The sequence below is a fragment of the Delphinapterus leucas genome, chromosome 11, assembly GCF_059928025.1.
Source record: "Delphinapterus leucas isolate spDelLeu-1000000601 "Yukka" chromosome 11, BTC_Dleu_Yukka2, whole genome shotgun sequence".
NCBI lineage: Eukaryota > Metazoa > Chordata > Mammalia > Artiodactyla > Monodontidae > Delphinapterus > Delphinapterus leucas.
The window spans coordinates 54,892,451-54,905,445 of NC_143139.1; the positions used below are offsets into that span (position 1 = coordinate 54,892,451).

At 42.5% G+C, this 12,995-nt stretch overlaps 1 protein-coding gene across 5 annotated transcripts in view; it reads right to left on the bottom strand.

Moving 5' to 3' along the window:
* The window catches only part of CPM (carboxypeptidase M), a 96,973-nt gene that overhangs the window by 50,019 nt on the left and 33,959 nt on the right, over nt 1-12,995 (bottom strand). For 2 of the 5 annotated variants that reach the window (XM_022571578.3, XM_089920977.1), the window contains exon 3: nt 4,208-4,305. The exons of 1 other annotated variant lie outside the window; for it this stretch is intronic. In XM_022571578.3, coding sequence (XP_022427286.1) covers nt 4,208-4,305 — 98 coding nt within the window. Of the gene's footprint in view, nt 1-929; nt 4,309-12,995 lie in introns of those variants that run through there. 2 more of the 5 variants (XM_089920979.1, XM_089920978.1) reach the window with 2 other exon arrangements.

Sequence of the window (12,995 nt, forward strand, 5' to 3'; positions counted from 1 at the left end):
TGTGGAGCAGGGGAAGGGCAGAGAGCCCCGCCCAGGGACCTCTGGTCTCATCCCTCCCAATGAATAACAAGGGTTGGATGTCAGGTGTGCGCACACTGCTTAGGAGCCTGTGTGAATGACACCCGGGACTGGGGCTTCTACAATTCCGCACGCTGATGTGTGTACAAACAAGAACCTGGATAAACCAGGAAAACACCTGCTAGTCCTACTAAAATGAGAAAAGTTAGAAGCTCAGAAATGTCTCCCTCACTCTGAAAAAGCATGAACAGCAGGTGACAAGGGCGGCGGGTGCTCTTTCCGTCGGCTCCCCCGTGTGACTCCCCAGCAATCAGGGAGGAGAGGCGGGCAGCAGGCATGAGACAGGGACAGAGAAAAGTGACACGGAGATGCTCACTCCAGTCTTACTCTAAGAGTTTGCTACGCTTTCACACGGTGAACGAGCCCAAATCTTCTAATCAAATGGGGCTGGAACAACTGGGAATCCATCCAAACAAAAATTAATTTGAGATAGATCATAGATCTATATGTAAAAAGGAAAACAGTAAAAACAGAACGTTCCAAAGGCAGTGGAGGGGGTCAAGGAGGCAGAGCCATAGCTGGGAAAGGCTCACTGCTCAGGCTCTGATGCAGGCCCAGAGGACCAACAGAAACCTGCATTCCCTTCCTGGTCAACGCACTAACAAACATGCCTTCTGCAGAAGTGAGCAAAAGAAAGGCCGCCCACAAAGCACTTAGCGTAGCCCATGCTCAGTAAATGTTGGTTACTGTTACTCTTTTCTTGTTGGCTAGTACTGTATGGAGGGGAACTTGCCAGCCTGATCGATGCAGCATCGTGAGGACATGAGCTCATGACAAGGTGACTGAGAACAAGAGGAATATCATACAAAACCAGAGGAGGTTTGACTTCATTCTCTTGTAACAATTCTCACCTGAAAATGGGCTGTTTCAAATAGATTTTGCTCCTCTCAGTGTGCTTCATGCATTCCGGATGTAGCCAGGCTAATCAGCCTGGACCTTCAGCACCAGCCAAAGTCACCCACCTTCGCGATTCCGAAGATACACAGTAGCCAAAAATGTTTCACCTGAATCCCACAAACCTTTAGATTTAACTTCCAGTTTGAAGTAAATAGAGGGATGAGAGGCACAAAATCGATGATATTATAAGGAAGGAAACAATCCAAACTGAGGGACGTTCTGCAGGACACACAATGGATCAACGTTCTTGCTTAAGTCTAGCGTCATGAAAAGATTCTTTATATGCTAGATTAAAGGAGATTCAAGGGATATGTCAACCACATATGATGCATAATCTTGGACAGAATTTTGAACGGACACTTTGGGGGACATTTTGAGGACAACTGGAGAAACTAGAACATGGGATATAAGGTAAAGATAGGATAAACATTTACTGACATGAAAGGGTAGCTTGTATTAACTGAAAAATGTTACAAAGAGCAAATTAGCATCGCTCATTTGGTGCAACTGCACACACAAAAATATCTGGAAGGATAAATGATAAGGAATCGACAGTCCTAATTTGTAGAAGGTCAGTATACAATGTTTTCTTTTTGCTTGTATTTCTTCTAAGATGTACGTATGTTGATTTTGTAATAATAACAGGTTATTTTTACTTTAATAAAGACCCAATTCTAAAAGAAGGCATCACGAAGTAGGTGAAAATTCATGGGGGGAAAATGGTGTGTGTGATCAACATAACTGGGTCTTCCTGATGGTGCTGAGGTGGGGTCCAGGGAAAAGAGGAAACATTTAAAAAATACCATAGTCAATTCTGTCCACCACACTACTCGGTACATATATGACCCCTGCTGGGCTTCTCCACGTGAGATCCACAAACTCCTAGAAGATCCATGGACCCTGAGATCAGCATTCAAAGTTTGTGCCAGAATAGCAAGGAATCCAACCAAAGAAGGTTAAGAACTACTGCCCCCAAATGTTATCTATGTTGCTTTTTAATAGTGGGTTCTTGAAAATGCTCTTTCAATTCCAAAAGGTCTAAGAGAAGAAGGATGAGTAGGGTGATTAAACCTTCTAATCCAAGTGACCCTTTGGCTCCTGGGTTACGCCATCACTTTCCCCAGCTCCTAGTGGCTCCAGGAGGACAGAACATACAAGATCTAAATTCAGGATAATAAGTTTCTCAATGGCCCCCAGAGCCGCCAGATACTGCTACCAGCTGGGACACACAGGGGATAGCAGGACTTCAGGTTCCCACACCCGAAACACACTGGGACTTTTCCCTCTGAGCCACCTCAGTCCTTAGCATTCCTCAAAGAATCACAGTGAATGAGAGAGCCCGATTTGATGGGATACATTAACTACATGGAAGGCAAGATGTCAGAAATTTGGGAAAGTACCAGTGAATTCAGGGGTGAGTGAGAGGAAGGACTCTTGCTTTTCTTTGGAAGTTTCAACTGAGAGGATTAACTTCTAAGCATCAGGCTGCAACCTCTGAAACGCCAGGAATTCAATAAATAAACTACTGGAGTCAGTGTCTCATTAAAAATGGATCCCACAGGACCTCGATCAATTGACTAGATAGCGAAAGAGAAAGGAAGTCTGGGCTGCTGTCTGTCATGAATAGTTGTTTTGTTAAAAACAACTATGGTCAGACTCCCAGCAATATCAAGCCTTTTCGAGCAAAGCCCACTATGCCTAAAAAAGTAATTTCCATCCACCCCCAAATCAGGTTCAAAGACCAACCACTCTCTCAAAGGCAAGTGTTTGCATCTGACCTCCAGTGACAAGAAGTCCCCTGGCTCGGCAGGACCAGGGCGGGTTGAGCAGCGTGCCTAGGAAGGGCAGAATGTGTGTGTGTCATGTGGGGTGGAGCCTGTTCCTAGAAAGCTTGGGGTTGGGGAGGGTTAAGCCGGGACAGGAAGCCCATCGTTCGAGCAGTGCATGCCACCCACGCTACTGCAGACCTGGAAGTGTCGTAGCAAGTCAGCAGGTTATACTTATAGGAATATTCCTGTTCTTTGACATTCCTTAAAGTTAAGTGTGTTTGATATTCCTACGTCAATTTTCTTTACTGTCAAGACTAGGCACTATCTTTCCCTCCCACTGTATTGCCCAGTTGTGTGGGGTTCTGGGGAACAGAAGACCCTGCAGTTGTCATAGTCTCAAAATACTCTGAGGAAGAAAGGTGAGAAATGGAGAGGAGCATCTGCAAATGCCTGGCAAGAATGGCTGGGCAGGCAGGTGTGGTAAAGGGTATTTTGCAAAACATAAAATAAATAACATAAACAAAACAAAATAAAAAGAGAGTTGATCCCCAGTAAGTTGGAAAAGAGGCAAGACATCATGATGGAATTTAAGGGTTTGTTGAATGATGGGGATGACAGAGCCCCAAGCTTGATGGTCTAAACCAGGGATCCCCCAACCCTGGGCCGAGGACTGGCACCGGTCCGCAGCCTGTTAGGAGCCGGGCCGCACAACAGGAGGTGAGCAGCGGGCAAGCGAGCAAAGCTTCATCTGTATTTACAGCCGCTGCCCATCGCTCGCATTACCGCCTGAGCTCCACCTCCTGTCAGCATTATGGTGAGTTGTTTAATTATTTCATTATATATTACAATGTAATAATAATAGAAATAAAGTGCACAATAAATGTAATGCGCTGGAATCATCCCGAAACCATTCCCCGCCTCCTTCCGGTCTGTGGAATAACTGTCTTCCATGAAACCGGTCCCTGGTGCCAGAAAGGTTGGGGACCGCTGCTCTAAACTTAAGCATTGGAAACGCTAAGTGTTAGATTAAGAGAAAGTGACAAAAGCATTCAAAACGCCAGCTCCTAGGAGTCTGGATAGCTAGTTGGGATCTGATTGTTTTAGTTCAAATAGAATATTGCTCCTCTGCTGGGTCACCTCGATGCTGAGCAGGAGATGGGGAAAACCAACACAGGCAGGAGTTCGGGGACTTGCTGGCAGTCCAGAGCTGGGGCACTGTTGTTCTTCCAGACCGCAAACAAAAAAAGTTCCAGTTACCTGCACAGGGCACTGGGTAAACAACCAGATGGCTGTGCTGGTTTTTGGGACCTGGTTCCTTCAATCCTCTCAGAAGGCCTCACCGGAAGACCTTTCCAGATTCTTTGCTACAGTGTCTGCTGCTTCCTTTGCATTTAGACAGAGCACAAGAGACCCGAGGGGAAGCTTCTCTGGTGACATGTCAGATATTCAAGCCATATACATACCTCATCTCCATGCATATTTGCCACGTATTTGAATTCTGGAATCCCGATTCTGTGCTCCTTTGGAAAGCGTCCCACAATAAGAACCCACAGGTTTCTGCCTTTACAGGGAAGAAGGGTATAGAAAAATGAGTTGTCTTTTGAAATGATGAAGGAACTCTGGGAAAATGAGAACAGTGAACAAATGATGCTGCTTCTCCCACCTGACGAATGTTTCACAACCACCTCAGTTCATGTGACTAATGTTTCCTTGCTTAAAACACTTTCAGTTTCCAAAACCCTTTCAATTTAGCACAAATATTTAAGTTCTTATTCTAGAATGTGACTTTTTAAAATCAAAGACTTATTAGGCTATGTAGGTCTTATTTTTCCAAAATGTTTATATAGTTTGCTCTGAGTTTCTGGTGTTTTATAGAAGTGATCTTGCTAATTCACACAATTACACAAAATCATTACTGATAGTTGATAGGGAGGGTGCCATAACTCTCAGTGCAAGGGAAGTGAAGAAAGCAACAGCAAGAAAATATGTAACTCAGAAGGGAGATTGTTTTTTACAGTAAATCCTGAGTCTTGTCATATTCAAGTGCTCATGTAACACAGCCCCTCAGCAATGAGTGTCCTTGATGGGCATGAGTCCTGCCACGTAAGCCGGGAAGCACAAGCCATCCTAACAATGCCTCAAGGGAGACTTCTAAGTCCTAACTCTGCCATAAATGGTGTGATTTGGGCAAGGGAGGACAGAGACTCAAGATTGTTGAACATCTGCTCGGGGCAGATATTACCATTGCATCTCTGGTTCACGTTACCTGAGGCAATCCCTTGTCCTGACCCAGGGAGATGGATTTTTCACCAGACTTTACAAATGAAAACACTGACCTTCAATAAATAAATAAATAAATAAACTGCTTATGATCACACAGCCAGTAAGAGGCTGTGATTTGAGCCCCACAGCCAAGACCTGAATCCTGGCCTATGTGACTCAACTCTAGGGCTTCTGCCACTAACGAAAACTGCCTGTCTCACAAGAAGGTTGGTGTCCTAATCCATAAAATGAAGAGGTTTCTTTCGATTCTAAAATCATCTGGCTCTTTTAATACAAACACTTTAAAATTAGAGATTGGGTAAATATTTGATATCTAGCACCTAGATACAAAGTTCACATATCTGTGACAGCTAAGCCTTCTGTGGAATTCAAGTACCCAGGAAAGGAGTTTAACAGCAGCTCATGGGCTAACGTTGAGCAGATTTCTGCAGAATTTCAGGTGTAGCTCCTTCAACCTGGGGGGGGGGGGGTCCAATGGGCTGGGGAATACCCAGTTGCCATAAGGAATCCAGGGAGAAGCAGATACTGGACTTGTCTTTTTCATCATTTATTGTTTTTTAAGAAAGGTTTTTGTTGGTTTTTTAAAAATAAATTTATTTTATTTTTGGCTGTGTTGGGTTTTTGCCGCCACACGCGGGCTTTTTCCCAGCTGCGGTGAGTGGGGGCTACCCCTCGCTGCGGCGCGCGGGCCTCTCACTGCGGTGGCCCCTCCCTCTGCAGAGCACGGGCTCTGTGTGCACAGGCCTCAGTAGTTGTGGCGCACGGGCTTTGTTGCTCTGTGGCATGTGGGATCTGCCTGGACCAGGGCTCGAACCTGTGTCCCCTGCATTGGCAGGTGGATTCTCAACCACTGCGTCACCAGGGAAGCCCTCACCATTTATTCTTAATTTATTCTAACAATTATAGGGAAATTCGTCTTGACAGGGTGACGCTTTAAATTTAGTAACTGCAGAAATTGTCAGAAAACACCCCCAAAAGGCAGTCTATCTGATTGGTGCCACCTGTTCAGTGCAGCACACTCACATCATTCATTTACACATCCATTTATTTAGTACCACTATATCCAGGCATTTAACCAGGTGATTAGACCCTACAAATAAGTCACACTCTACGCCCAGTGAGTTTCTGGTCTCGTGGAGAACAGCAGCGTGCAAACATCATTACACTAGACTGTGACACATACGACCTTAGAGTGTGTATAAGGTACTGCTGTGGCTGTAGAATAAACGAGGAACTTTTCCCAAGGAGTGGGATCACATAAAGCTTTACAGATGCAGGGTTTTAGAGCTGACTTCTAAATCGAGTTCTGAAGAACGACTCCGAGTGAGTCACGTGGACAAGTACAATCCATCCAGTGATTTCCCGCCAGAACTGCTGTCATCAACCAGAACCTTTCATCCCCCAATAGTACCAATTCTCAGGTCATCTAGGGCTTCAAATCTACCAAGTTAATATTTTCACGTGAAGCAAGGGAGAGGTTTTTCTGAGCTTTTTTTCTATTAATCCTGGCTCTTTAGTTTCCTTCTGGGGAATTCTTTTCTGTAGCTATTAATGCTTTTAAACTTAGAATAACCACAGATTTATACAGACTATGGCCTAGTTCCCTCACAAACAAAGGAAAAAATTCAGTATCATCTCAACATAATGTTTACTAGTTGTTATATTTCTAACTCTGCATTTGCAACAGCTGACCTGTAATATAAAAGATAGTGTAAGACAAGAAAAACCTGACTCGACATGCGTATCCAATATTATTTGGTTTAAGGAAGGAGGGAAATCAAAATAAAACCTAAGTGAAGAAGAACTTGGGTGGTAACTCAATCTCAATTTTGGCTCGAATGGCCCCTAAGTAAACCGCAAGATGAGAAACTTCCCTTGAATAACCTCCATGGCACAAAGTCTGAGAATGAAAACCTGGAGATATTCACCAGGAATGACAAGCCTCTTGAAGTTTTTTAACCAGCCTCTCCAACGAACACTGATCTCTGGCTTAGACCAGAGTAAATGCACAAAGGACAAACTACTGACTTTTCACAGCTTGATTGCCAAGGTGAGGGTAATTTAAATAAGATTTTTCTCTGCCAAGGTTGGACAGGCTGCCTTTATTCCTCAAAGTTCCTGCTAATACCAGGTGTGCTCAAGAGTTCTGAAATGCTCGGCCACTTTCTCTTCACTACAAAGTAAACAAAACCTGGATGCCAGGATTTCAGTATCTATAGCCAGGAACCCACTCAGAGCTTGACACAAACAAAGCCCAGGGATGTGACATGGTGCCCAACTGAGTTTGCTTGTAGGACCAGGAAAAGTCTTACAATTCAGAAGGCTTCACAGAGATCCACGAGGCAAGGAAACAACGCTCCAGGCGTTCAGGAGAAAGCAGAAGGAGAAGCTTGGTAAATGCAGTACAGCTTCAACAGGTAGAAATGGGGGGAGTGTCATTCCCACATCAGAATTGCCGGGATCCTTGGAAAAGCACCAATCCCTGATCCTCATCTCCTAAATCAAAGTCTAGGGGGAGGGCCCCAAACCTGCACTTAACAGGCTCCCTTGGTGATTCTGAGGCCCATTGAAGTTTGAAAGCTGCTGATCTTGAGGCAGTGAATATCCAGATAGATTTGGGAGGCAGTGGATCTTGAGGTAAAATCATCTCATTTTCCATATAATCATGAACATGTTTCTATATTAACAAATAGACTTTGACTACATTCTTTATAAATGGCTGCTTAGTATTTTATTACACAAATGCAGCACCATTTATTCAACAATGTTCCATCGTTAGGTGTCCAACTCCAAGTAATTTTATGTAAATTACAGCATGTCCACTCAAATTACGTACAGAATTTATAATGTAAAACTACTTTATCATGTGAAAGAAATCAGAATGCATAATTATTTAACTACAACCATATAAAACAGACTGTTCAGTAAAAAAATACCATGGAAGAAAACAGATCCAAAGCATATAAAGCCTTAAATGAAATAATGGGCAAGTCCCTACAAGAACTGAAAACTGCACATTGTCAGTAATAAGGGGCTAAGTGATAGGATGATAAAGCCAAGTACTTTTTTTTTCCCCTCACTTTTCCGTCTTTCCAGTTTTTAAAAAGTAAAATACCAAATCTTATCATTTATTAAGTTCAGACACTGTGCCGGGCAGTACGCCGCACACTTTATAATACTTGATCTTTACAATACCTCTGTGTGGTGGGTGATATCCACAATTCATTGATTTAAGTGGAAGAACCAGGGTTCAAACTCAGGTCTGTCTGATTCCAATATCTGTGTTCTTCTGATGACGCCAGGCTGCCTCAATCTCCCTGAAAGTACTAGGTAGTCCAGGGCCAACCCCACCCTGGGTGGAAAGTTCTCCGGCAGTTCTTTCAGCATGGCGTGGCCATAATTTGCGCCTGGAGCAAGTTCCAGGCTGCTACGTGGCTTTGACGATTGAGCCAGAGCAAGACACCCGAATCGAGGGCTACCTTACGGGGACGGTCCATACTGAGTGTTGGCATAACGACCCCATCAGACTCTCTCTACTCCCAGAGTTTCAGCGGGACATGCCCAGAGAGAAGCGGAGACGCTGCGTGGGTGGCCCGGTCCCAGGAGCAGAGCTGCAGTGTCGATGAGGCTGGTTGTATTCATGATCCCACCCACCAGGCTCCGATCTCCAGGGAGATGGATCAGTTGTTTACTAGACTTCCATATTTCTCTTTGTGTCCTTACAATTACCCTTGGACCTAAGTCAAACCTTGGGGGAGCTTTCTCAATGCATGAGTTTGTGACCTCGTACATAGTGGGAATAACAACTCCATTGGCAAGGCTGATGTAAGGCTGGCGAATTCCTCCTGCCTTCTCTAAAAAGAAGCCAATGATCTGACACCAAAACTTCAGTCTCACTTAGGTATGCTCCCATTACCACACACACAAAGAGCTGAACACAGCACGCAAAGCCCTATTTCAAATAATGTCCCAGAAGAGCTGAAAAATTGCAATAACTGCAGTCAGGTTAAACACTCAGTCTCCAAAGTCATGTGTCCTTGGGCTTGGAGGTGGAGGAAGAGGTTCCTGCTAAGTGGCTCACGACAAAAACAAAACAGACGCAAACAAAACAGGGACAAAAGTCTCCAGTTTGGCTGTGCTTGCATTGCACGGTAGTGTGACTCACAGCTCAGACATTTTACATATATTCACTTAGCCCTGAAACCACAAGTGGTAGGCACAAAGATTATCCTTTCACACAGGTGGATGCCATCTTAGGGAAGCTCATAAGGCCATGGTTCTCAACGTGTAGTCCCAGGACCACCATCATCAGTGTCACCTGGGAACTTGTTAGAAATGCACATTCTCAGGCTCCACCCCTAGGTGCTGAGTCAGAGACTCTCAGGGGGAGAACCAGCAGTTTGTGTCTTAACAAGCTCTCCAGGGGATCTTCACGCATGCTAAAGTTTGAGAACCAAAGTAACAAGGCATGGTGCAGGACAGTCTATTCAGAGCCAGCTCTGTTCTTAACCACTATGCAGCACTGCTTCAGTCACCTAAGAGATGGAAAATATCAGAGAAATGTGAACCTGTGTCCCAAGCTTGCCATGTCCCATTTCTGGTGTTGAGATTTTTTCTGTCTCCCCTTGGGAGAAGTGGAAAAGGAAGGAGGAGGTTGACAGGATCCCATGAGTATGGTTAGAGAAGTTAAAGCTATCATCTGCCCCCTTTGGTATGCAAATCTCAAATTGGTTTGCCAACTGATGTACCAGTTTGTCCCCTAACTGCTCTCTATTCAAAAACTACAGGCAAGGCAGTCCCGCCCATCAGGAAGCTTGCACAAGCCTCTTAGATAGCCTCATCCACCAGAGGGCAGACAGCAGAAGCAAGAAGAACTACAATCCTGCAGCCTGTGTGGAACAAAAACCACATTCACTGAAAGATAGACAAGATGAAAACGCAGAGGGCTATGGACCAGATAAAGGAAAAAGATAAAACCCCAGAAAAACAACTAAATGAAGTGGAGATAGGCAATCTTCCAGAAAAAGAATTCAGAATAATGATAGTGAAGATGATCCAGCACCTCGGAAAAAGAATGGAGGCAAAGATCGAGAAGATGCAAGAAATGTTTAACAAAGATCTAGAAGAATTAAAGAACAAACAAACACAGATGAACAATACAATAACTGAAATGAAAAAAAAACACTAGAAGGAATCAATAGCAGAATAACTGAGGCAGAAGAACGGATAAGTGACCTGGAAGACAGAATGGTGGAATTCACTGCTGCGGAACAGAATAAAGAAAAAAGAATGAAAAGAAATGAAGACAGTCTAAGAGACCTCGGGCACAATATTAAACGCAACAACATTCACGTTATAGGGGTCCCAGAAGGAGAAGAGAGAGAGAAAGGACCCAAGAAAATATCTGAAGAGATTACAGTCGAAAACTTCCCTAACATGGGAAAGGAAATAGCCACCCAAGTGCAGGAAGTGCAGAGTCCCAAACAGGATAAACCCAAGGAGAAACACACCGAGACACATAGTAATCAAACGGGCAAAAATTAAAGACAAAGAAAAATTATTGAAAGCAGCAAGGGAAAAACGACAAATAACATACAAGGGAACTCCCTTAAGGTTAACAGCTGATTTCTCAGCAGAAACTCTACAAGCCAAGAGGGAGTGGCATGATATACTTAAAGTGATGAAAGGAAGAAGCTACAACCAAGATTACTCTACCCGGCAAGGATCTCATTCAGATTCAATGGAGAAATCAAAAACTTTACAAACAAGCAAAAGCTAAGAGAATTCATCACCACCAAACCAGCTCTACAACAAATGCTAAAGGAACTTCTCTAAGTGGGAAACACGAGAAGAAAAGGAGGTACAAAAACAAACCCAAAACAATTAAGAAAATGGTCATAGGAACATACGTATCGATAATTACCTTAAACGTGAATGGATTAAATGCTCCAACCAAAAGACACAGGCTTGCTGAATGGATACAAAAACAAGACCCATCTATATGCTGTCTACAAGAGACCCACTTCAGACCTAGGGACACATACAGACTGAAAGTAAGGGGATGGAAAAAGATATTCCATGCAAATGGAAATCAAAAGAAAGCTGGAGTAGCAATACTCATATCAGATAAAACAGACTTTAAAATAAAGAATGTTACAAGAGACAAGGAAGGACACTACATAATGATCAAGGGATCAACAATCTAACATATAAGTATATATGCAATTTAAATTGCATAAATATAACAATTTAAATATATATGCCCCCAACATAGGAGCACCTCAATACATAAGGCAACTGCTAACAGTTATAAAAGAGGGAATCGACAGTAACAAAATAATAGTGGGGGACTTTAACACCTCACTTACACCAATGGACAGATCATCCAAAGAGAACATTAATAAGGAAACACAAGGTTTAAATGACACAATAGACCAGGCAGATTTCATTGATATTTATAGAACATTCCATCCAACACCAGCAGATTATACTTTCTTCTCAAATGCACACAGAACATTCTCCAGGATAGATCATATCTTGGGTCACAAATCAAGCCTCAGTAAATTTAAGAAAATTGAAATCATATCAAGCATCTTTTCTGACCACAATACTATGAGATTAGAAATCAATTACAGGGAAAAAAACATAAAAAACAAAAACACATGGAGGCTAAACAATACATTACTAAATAACCAAGAGATCACTGAAGAAATCAAAGCAAAAATCAAAAAATACCTAGAGACAAATGACAATGAAAACACGATGCTCCAAAACCTATGGGATGCAGCAAAAGCAGTTCTAAGAGGGAAGTTTATAGCTATACAAGCCTACCTCAAGAAACAGGAAGAATCTCAAATAAACAATCCAATCTTACACCTAAAGGAACTAGAGAAAGAAGAACAAACAAAACCCAAAGTTAGCAGAAGGAAAGAAATCATCAAGATCAGAGCAGAAATAAATGAAATAGCATCAAAGAAAACAATAGCAAAGATCAATAAAACTAAAAGCTGGTTCTTTGAGAAGATAAACAAAACTGATAAACCATTAGCCACACTCATCAAGAAAAAGAAGTAGAGGACTCAAATCAATAAAATTAGAAATGAAAAAGGAGAAGTTACAACAGACACCACAGAAATACAAAGCATCCAAAGAGATTACTACAAGCAACTCTATGCCAATAAAATGGACAACCTGGGAGAAATGGACAAATTCTTAGAAAGGTATGACCTTCCAAGACTGAACCAGGAAGAAATAGAAAACGTGAACAGACCAATCACAAGTAATGAAATTGAAAATGTGATTAAAAATCTTCCAACAAACAAAAGTCCAGCACCAGATGGCTTCACAGGTGAATTATATCAAACATTTGGAGAAGAGCTAACACCCATCCTTCTCAACCTCTTCCAAAAAATCACAGAGGAAGGAACGCTCCCAAACTCATTCTATGAGGCCACCATCACCCTGATACCAAAACCAAAGATACTACAAAAAAAGAAAATTACAGACCAATATCACGGATGAATATAGATGCAAAAATCCTCAACAAAATACTAGCAAACAGAATCCAACAATACATTAAAAGGATCATACACCATGACCAAGTGGGGTTTATGCCAGGGATGCAAGGATTCTTCAATATATGCAAATCAATCAATGTGATACAGCATATTAACAAATTGAAGAATAAAAACCATATGATCATCTCAATAGATGCAGAAAAAGCTTTTGACAAAATTCAACACCAATTTATGACAAAAACTCTCCAGAAAGTGGGCACAGAGGGAATCTACTTCAACATAATAAAGGCCATATATGACAAACCCACAGCAAACATCATTCTCAATGGTGAAAAACTGAAAGCATTTCCTCTAAGATCAGGAACAAGACAAGGATGTCCACTCTCGCCACTATTATTCAACATAGTTTTGGAAGTCTTAGCCACGGCAATCACAGAAGAAAAAGAAATAA